The sequence below is a fragment of the Pyricularia pennisetigena genome (genome assembly GCF_004337985.1).
Source record: "Pyricularia pennisetigena strain Br36 chromosome 4 map unlocalized Pyricularia_pennisetigena_Br36_Scf_6, whole genome shotgun sequence".
Lineage (NCBI taxonomy): Eukaryota > Fungi > Ascomycota > Sordariomycetes > Magnaporthales > Pyriculariaceae > Pyricularia > Pyricularia pennisetigena.
In genome coordinates this window covers 1,183,196-1,191,285 of record NW_021940918.1, presented here as the reverse complement: position 1 = coordinate 1,191,285, position 8,090 = coordinate 1,183,196, and the positions used below count along the sequence as shown (strand labels likewise).

General features: G+C 50.9%; 4 protein-coding genes across 4 annotated transcripts; 2 read left to right on the top strand and 2 right to left on the bottom strand.

Moving 5' to 3' along the window:
• Positions 1–970: 970 nt before the first annotated feature.
• On the bottom strand, positions 971–2,721 carry PpBr36_05955 (uncharacterized protein; the record flags this gene model as incomplete). Its single annotated transcript, XM_029893103.1, has 3 exons — positions 971–1,343; positions 1,441–1,694; positions 1,759–2,721. Coding segments are annotated over 3 exons (1,590 nt in total), but the record flags the coding sequence as incomplete, so codon positions are not given.
• A 1,982-nt stretch (positions 2,722–4,703) lies between these two features.
• Positions 4,704–4,817, top strand: PpBr36_05954 (uncharacterized protein; the record flags this gene model as incomplete). Its single annotated transcript, XM_029893102.1, has 1 exon — positions 4,704–4,817. One exon carries the CDS (start codon positions 4,704–4,706, stop codon positions 4,815–4,817), a length of 114 nt encoding a protein of 37 aa, XP_029746187.1.
• Positions 4,818–5,674: 857 nt separating this feature from the next.
• PpBr36_05953 (uncharacterized protein) lies at positions 5,675–6,918 on the bottom strand (the record flags this gene model as incomplete). Its single annotated transcript, XM_029893101.1, has 4 exons — positions 5,675–6,458; positions 6,540–6,610; positions 6,722–6,745; positions 6,820–6,918. The coding sequence occupies 4 exons, from the start codon at positions 6,916–6,918 to the stop codon at positions 5,675–5,677; spliced, it is 978 nt and encodes a 325-aa protein (XP_029746180.1).
• Positions 6,919–7,515: 597 nt separating this feature from the next.
• PpBr36_05952 (uncharacterized protein) lies at positions 7,516–7,955 on the top strand (the record flags this gene model as incomplete). Its single annotated transcript, XM_029893100.1, has 2 exons — positions 7,516–7,710; positions 7,785–7,955. The coding sequence occupies 2 exons, from the start codon at positions 7,516–7,518 to the stop codon at positions 7,953–7,955; spliced, it is 366 nt and encodes a 121-aa protein (XP_029746181.1).
• Positions 7,956–8,090: the final 135 nt, after the last annotated feature.

The window sequence follows — 8,090 nt, the reverse complement described above, 5'->3', positions numbered from 1 at the left end:
GGGAACTACACTCCTCGCTTGTGCCAGCTCTCAATTCATCTTCTTCCCGGAACAACTGGACAAAACTCACCGCTCCCTCCGCCAGCTGTTACTTTTGACTACCAATACAAAGGTGGCTGGCATAAGCATTGTGTCCCTTGTCCCTGACTTGGAGGATCTGCAGTTACCACTTTTACCGCGTTTGTTACCCTATCAAAACTCCCCCAGCAGCTATACTAGGTGGGGTTTTACTAGGGTAGCTATTCAATTGCCAACCACAAATTCACCCCGGACCCCTGCACTCGTTACTTTAGTTTCCCATCGTCGCCCATCCCCCGCTCATGCAGCCCCCGGCCCGATGCTTGTCAAAACTTGGGGTTGAATTGCTCCAGGAGACCATGCAAGTAGGTAATTTCTTGTATTCGCCGTCCTAAGTAGTACATCAGCAACCTCTTCTCATCTATCCGTCTAATCCATAGTGCTGCTGCTAGGTAAATAATGGAGGTAAGCATACTGCAACCATGTTCCTCCACAAGCCGAATAGCTAGGTGATAAGAGCCAACGCCATCCCTCCACTTTGATATGACGCCCTCCCAGTTGCCTTTCTTCGAGACTCTTCTATCCAAGTTCACGAGCACCGCGTAAGCCTCGAATGGGCCCTGATTCATCACATCGTATTCCGCTTTCTTGAGGGGGTTTCTTTTTTTTTTTTTTTCTTTTTTCGTTTTTTGAACCGGACCACAGTCGTCATCTTGGTCATGCATTTTATGACTTGCTAGCCGCATCCAGACAAGTGCATCACATAATGGCTGTATTTTCCACGAATGTACATCATGCATCCGCGATCGTTATCCGATGGAACACAAGTCATCGCCGCTTCAGAATCCAGGGAACAAATGCCCGTATCTGATACAAAAGTCTATTAGCCAGTGGCATACAAACAAGCAAAACGGCCATCAGGGGTCGAGAAGATTAGGGTTAAAACTCACTCATCATGACCAGTCTGGCCATATCGTTCTGTCTCTTCGGGATACCGATCAAACTGGCTTGCGTCACCCGCGCCGGCCTTGACTGGGGGCGTGTATGGCGCATCTATGTCCTTCCGCGCAAGGCGGTCCCATGTCACCTCGGCAAACCATGGGTGGTTCCTGACATCTTGCGATCCGCCATAAAGGTTTCCTAACCTCTTTGTCAAGTCGGCCGTGATGAGACGTTGCAGCAAGTCTTGCGCATCCGGGTTGATGTAGGCAGGATAACGGACTTTGCCCTTCAGGATATTCTCGTATATCTTCATAGGAGATCCGCTATCCCAGAAGGGCGTATAGCCGCACAGCATTTCGTATATCAGTATTCCCAAAGACCACCTAAGGTTTCGCCGTCGTTAGCAATCACAAGACAAGAGTCCGCCTGAGTCCATGCCTGGCCCTCAAAGTGTATTGATACATCGGAACCCAAACTCACCAGTCAACAGACTTGTTGTACCCCTTGTTGGAGACTACCTCCGGTGCCAGGTAGTCCGGAGTGCCACAAAGAGTCCATGTCTTGTCCGGCACACGCTTGGCGAACCCAAAATCGGTGATTTTGAGGTGGCCATGTCTGTCCAGTAACAGGTTTTCCGGCTTCAGGTCACGGTATATGATGTTCTTGGCGTGGAGGTATTCGAGAGCCAACGTTACCTCGGCCGCGTAGAACTTTGCTACTGGGTTTGGGAAGCGCTGCGTTTCCACATTCTGTCAGCCGGTTCTCCATCTCAAACACGCCCACGACATCCCAACTTACCCCTGACTTTCTCAATAATGAGAAGAGTTCGCCGCCTTCGACGAAATCCATGACCATGTACAAGTTCCTGCAGTCTTGGAATGTACCCCACAATGTGATCAAGAACGGGTTCTTGACTTCACCCAACATTTTCCGCTCGTCGTTGGTATGCTCAACCTGCTTCATCTTGACCACCTGAGCCTTCTTCAGCACCTTGACGGCATAGAATCGTTGGTTGTGTCTTGACTGGACCAAGTGCACTCTACCGAAGCTACCGGTACCGAGTGTCCGGAGGATCTCGAAATCGCTCAGCGAGTACTTCCCCTTCGTCACCCTTGCCTGCTGCTCTTGGGACCCATGATGCGCATGCTGTGTATTGTGCTGCATGTGCTGCTGTGGTTGGTGCTGAGCCTGCGTCTGTTGAAATTGGGACTGTTCCTGCACTTGCGAAGGCTGAGTATCCATGACGTCCTGCTGTGAGTGGCTCTGCTGTTGAGCCTGGAAATTGTGTTGCTGAGTTTGATCGCCATTCCCGTGCGACGGCGGGAGTGGGAATTGAGATTGCGGCTGTGACTGTGACTGCGACTGAGGCTGGAAGTTGGCCGAGGACTGGCTGTTTTGTTGTTGAGCTGCGGGGTTCATGAGGTTGGAGATGCTAGGTAGGTTTTGTTGCGACTCCATAGTTCCAGGGGAGGGTGTGTGTGCTGGCGGCGCAAACGCCTGTTGTTGATGTTGTGAAATCGAGTTCATCTGAGGCTGCTGGGCCTGTGCTTCTGGTCCAACCGGGTAGCTGGGCTGAGGCACCGAGTAAGATTGCTGCTGCGTGTTTGCGTGGGAGTTGTTGATTGGAGAAGGTGCACCTAATGCTTGGGCCTGCTCGAAACTCTGGGCTGCAGTCGGAGTGACTGGGCTTGTTGGTTGGCTTGAGTTGTCGTTATTTCCGTCCCTAGTCCTTTTTTTCTTAAGAAAACCTAGAGAAGGCATCGGAACGACAATGGGACTTCCTGCGAGCAAAGCTAGAAGGCGCGGAACAGAACTGTCCGAATCTCCCAGAAAAAACAACTCAGGATTCCGTGAACGTTGATATGCTCCACCAAAACCGGCAGTCACCCTGGTGGCGGGAAAAGGTTACCGGAAACTTTGGCTACTGGATCTAGAAGTACCACATCAACTCTACCTGGTCTAATAGAGCAAATCGTAAATGGTCTGTCAAAGCCAAGTGAAGCCAACGCCTAGATAGGTGCGTTAGGGAGGTTGTATGCGTGTGCGTGTGCGCAAGTGATACAGTTGATAGCGCCCAAGTGAGTTGGATAAGGTAGGTAGCCAGGTTGCAGTTGTGCGCTGGTCCTGGCAAGGTTGCTCTGAGCGCAGAATGTTTAAGGGGAATGTCGACTTCCTCTTTCAGGACAGGGCAGGAATGTTGTATAAAGCAAGTGCGCGACACGCCGGGGTTGCCAACAGATACAGATCCGAGCGCGCTTACGCAGGCGAGCGGTTGGCCTCTTGTTTCCTGACAGAGGGCTATCTGGTTCTTGATTTCGTATATGTCTTTCTCTTCTGTCACTCTCGAGGCTCAAACTGGTTGTAGCTGGCGGTGCAGAACGTATGGTAAGAAGGTTGAGAATTCCTTGTCTTGTTGTCTCTTGATTTGTTCCGATACGATGTTCCTGTTGACAATACTGGATGTGGTTATGGCAGAGAAAAAACCATGGATAAGACCAAACATGTACGTAAGTAGGGAAGCAGGCAGGTAAGTGGGTAAGGTAGGGTATGTAACGAAAGGCAGTTTGCTGGATTTCTCTGCCAGCGTTATTTGAAGACACAAGCCCTGGAATGATCGGAAAGGGCCAGCTAAGCAAACATCCTTTCCCTCGGGGTTTCCTTTTGATCAGGCTTTAGGCACTATTCGCGCACCCGATTCGATTGTCCCCAGCAAAACGGCACGCACCTCCCTCGAACTAAGGGAGAAGCAAGCCGAACGCCACCAGCGTCAGGATTTTAAGTAATTGACTGCGGGGCAGCTTTGGTGAGGGAGGACCTCGAAGTATAGCGCCGATGGGAAGCTGTGGCTTGGGATCTGCGAGCTTTATCGTCCCTGATTCTTTTTGGTCCGTAGCGCCCGTTAGTCAATACGGATTGGAAGTGTCAAGCGGGCAATGTGAAGGTTCGAACCCCCAGCGTTGCATGCGCGTTTGAAAGGTAGACCCGAGAGGCGACGGGATATTATATGTCAGAGAGAGACAGGTGGGTTGCTTGTTGGTGTCACTGCCAGCAGCCGAAACACGCTTGAAGTTCAACCCAACCTCACACTTCTGCTGCGCCCGAGCAGAGAAAAAAAGACTGCGAGGGGTATGGTACAAAAGTCGCAGCTTCAAGACCGATTCTGATCTTGTTTGAGGCAGGATTTAGAGCAACGTGCCACAGGCGGTCGACAACGAGGTGCTGGCGGGCGGCGAAAGGCAATTCGATTCGATGTCGCGGCACCGGAAAGATAGCTGGGCGGCAACAATGGCAATTGCTTAATGTATGTGGTAGAATCCTCGTGCTTGGCGGTCAAGTTGACTCTGTGCTTCCTTGAGTGGCTCCCCGTATGCGAACCTCTCGTTGTACAGCAGCAAGACTGGTTTGGCAAACAGCGACTAAGGTAAGGTACACAAAGCACCTAAGGCAGGTAGACCAGATAGCTCTAAACAATGAAGGACTGTTTTGAGTTATGCTCCGGTTTTGGTGCGTGTCCAATGCAGGTCGGTCCCGATATGGTTTTGGTCTACACAGCGGCCTTAGTGACGGACTTGAATTGAGAACCTGTTCTTTTCGCGAATTAGGCTTTCGATAGGTTGTGGTCGGGTTGTAAAGTCGATCAGTCCTTGGTGCTGGCGACAGCCGAGGGAGTAGGATAGATAACAGTCCACCAGCCTCTGGTGGTTGTATGCAATGGATGATGAGGTAGTCAAGGTAAGGTCTAGATGGTTTGTGGTGTTGGTGTTCATCGGCACGATGGTGGGTTGGTGGGGTTCGACGACGGGAGCAACCTTTCATCCATCCACAGACTTCCGCTTGCCAACGTGTGCTTTAACTGACAAGGATCTTGAGCAACAGCTAAAATGGAAGCCCTGGAACCTAGGTAATGAATTATGGCCAGGTGTACCCAAAGAAAGCCAATCCATTATGGAGCTCAACAAATGCATATAATTATCAGCCCAATTGCCCATGTGTCCTATCGAAAAGCTTCCTAGTACGTGATATGCAATCGAAACAAAACCCCACAATCAACCAGGTTCGGATCTGGCGATTGCGTCTTTCTTCCCACCTTTAGGTTCCGACGTCATGGACCCATCTCATCCATCAACCAATTCAGAGCCAGACCGGACCAGACGCAGCCAACGCTGTGACAGGCCAGCTGTCTTGTCCACCTCCACTCTGTCCACTAATCAATCGATGCGATCGACATGCTGATTGATTACCAGATAAATGCTTCAAAGGACCCTAGCCACCACGCCAACGAGGTTGTTTAAGTATTCAAAGACGTGGTTAGTTGAGATGTGTAAGGTAGATAAGCCTGGGTACATAAGTGGCTTCAATTAAATCAACTGTATACCCTGTTTGGGCTCTCCACCAAGTCTAAATATTCGCAGTAAGGCTTTAGGCCTATCGTTTTTTTTTTTTTTTTTTTTTTACCGTAAACTAGTGCAACCCTCAAGAGTCTGATCATAATCACATCCAAATATCACCCAAGTGCGTACAGAAAAAAGTGTATGTATGTACTTTGGTCCTGCTCGTAACGGCTGCTGAACTTTGTGTGTGTTTTTTTTTGCGGGTTTCCGTTGGGGTTTTTCGTTTCTGCAACCGGCTCCCAGCTATCTTTAGGCAGATCCCACCTTGCTTGTTATTAAAACAACGTAGGACCACGGCTTTGCGTCCATCTCCTTGATTCCACTCAAAACCTGTGCGACCGCTTGTTGGTCTTCCAGGCCGTGTAGCCGACGTATGCACCGCCGATGGCGACAATGAACAAAAAGATCTTGATCATCATCCAGGTCCAGCTACCGCCCTCCTTGTGCTCGTTATGCTCCTTGACCTTCTTCGCCTTCTTGCCCTTGGTCTTATCCGACTTCTTGCTGTCCTTGCCGCCCTTGGGCTGAGCTGTGTACAGGTTCTTGGCGCTGATCGAGATGATGTCGTGGTTGTCGCTAAGCTCACCAGTCTCGGCGGTGAATCCCAGGTACGCGACCTGTGGGATCGCGGGTGGCTCGTCTGTCTCAAAACACGTGGTCCACTCGCCATCCGATTTGTAATGAAGCTCCAGCTTGAGGGATTTGTCCTGGAAGTAGGTAAGGCGAAACTTTGTCGGAATGCTGGCATGCCGGATTCCGCGGGCCGAGCAGCCCATAAGCTCGTTGCCCTTTCCATCAGTGTCCTTGTCATATGACGTGTGTCCGTCGCCGACCATCGCCATTACGTAGGGGAAGACCACGCCCGGGCGGTTGTTCTTGTAGGTGTCGAAGAAGAGACCCAGACCCTCGAATTTGTCGGCGTTGCCAAACACAGGGCCCACATCGTTGCGCCCTTTGGTCACCCACATGGCGAAGCCATCACCATAAAGCTGGTGCTTGCCATGTATCTTGAACTCGACCTCAATTTCCCAGTTCGTTGCCGTCAGTGGTACACGCGACCATAAGGAACCCATCTGTGACGGCCTGTCCGAAGTGAGGCGAATATATCTGCAAGCATGATCGCCTTGTCAGTTTCAGGACTATTCCCCCACCCCTCTTGGTATTTGTCTGATAGCCAAGGCCACGTACTGGTCGGTTCTGATAATGGTATTTCCTCCAAAGTCATACCACCGACTTTGCATATCAGAATCTAGGTAGGGCTGTTCATGTGGGTGTCAGCTGCGTCTCCAACCCAAGACCGTCATCATAGCCAGCAGCACGCCTGAGCCGTCCTGGTTGACGAGTTTTACGGGGGCGATATAGGTGCTTACCTGCATGAGCGAGTGTGTCCTGAGCTGAACGCAACGAAAGTTAATTTCTGAGACAAACACTAAGTTGGGGGGGTCTTTATCAAACGTCAGTTCCATACCCCTATGCTCTGGACTTCTCCAGAGTCGTCGACAGAAGCAGCCGCCAGCGCGCCGGTCGCGGCCAGGCACAAGGCCGACAGGCAAGATGTAAACCACATGTTGCCGGCTCGAGGAGGAAGCGAGCGGTGCCTCGACAAGAGGCCAGAAGGGGAAAAACCAATTGGTAGCAAAGCCCAAAAAAAATGCGCGTGAGGCGCAACAAATGAAGAAAAGGAAGGAATTTTTGAATCAGAGCTCTGGAATCTACACTTATGTCGACATTAAGTTGGGCAAGTCGTCGGGGCAAATATGCTGGCGATGGGGCTACCGTCGTTAACTACTGCCCTTACTTACCCCCAAGGTGCATGCGTTTAGCTGGCCTTTTTCGGTTTCTCGACCGAATCCAAAACCCCTGTCCTGGTAGCTCTTGGGTCCCCACAGACACTGCATGCCAAGTCCAAGGTAGGTGTGTCATCCTGTACTGGTAGGTAAAGGTTAGGCTACTTAAGCCACTATTGTGATAAGATACGCACCGCCACAGACCGGGATTGGTATCTACGGAAAGTCAGTATGGTGAGGTCTACTCCAGGCGACATCAAATTTCCAAAGTCGGCCCCATTCAGAACTTGAGGAACCAAAATCCGATACTTTGTACAACTACAAGAGCTCCCAATACACAACGCCCCAAGTGACCTAAAATCAAACACACTGACAAAATGGGCTGGTTTGGATCATCAAAGCCAGAGGAGACGCAGACTGCTGTCCCCGTCTCCGAGTTCTCAGACGTGGCTGCTCCATCATCCTCGACGACGGGCCCTTTGTCCGCCGCTCAATCGGCCTCGATCAAGGAGGCTTTGATGAAACAGATCCAGACAGAGTCCAATACGGCTAACGTACGGATGTTGATGGAGGTAAGATGCACTGGCACCCAAGAGTTGACACTACTCTGTTGTTCGGCTGACCAGGTGTTGACTATTTTTACAAGAACGTCAACTCAACTTGCTTCGAAAAGTGCGTTCCAAACCCGGGCTCATCCCTATCGGGTAGCGAGACGGCCTGCGTCACGGCGTGTACTGAGAAGTACATAGCAGCCTGGAACGTCGTCAACGCCTCGTACTTGCGCAGGATACAGCAAGAGGCCGCCAAGGCTCGATAAGCGCATCAAATCGTTCCCGAATCCCGCCAAGGAACTAGATGTGGTGACTCGCCCATCAGTGTAATAATCAAGGCACTCTGCAGTGGGACCCAGAGGCCAAACTGTAAACACTTTTGTACAATCAAATATTTGGCG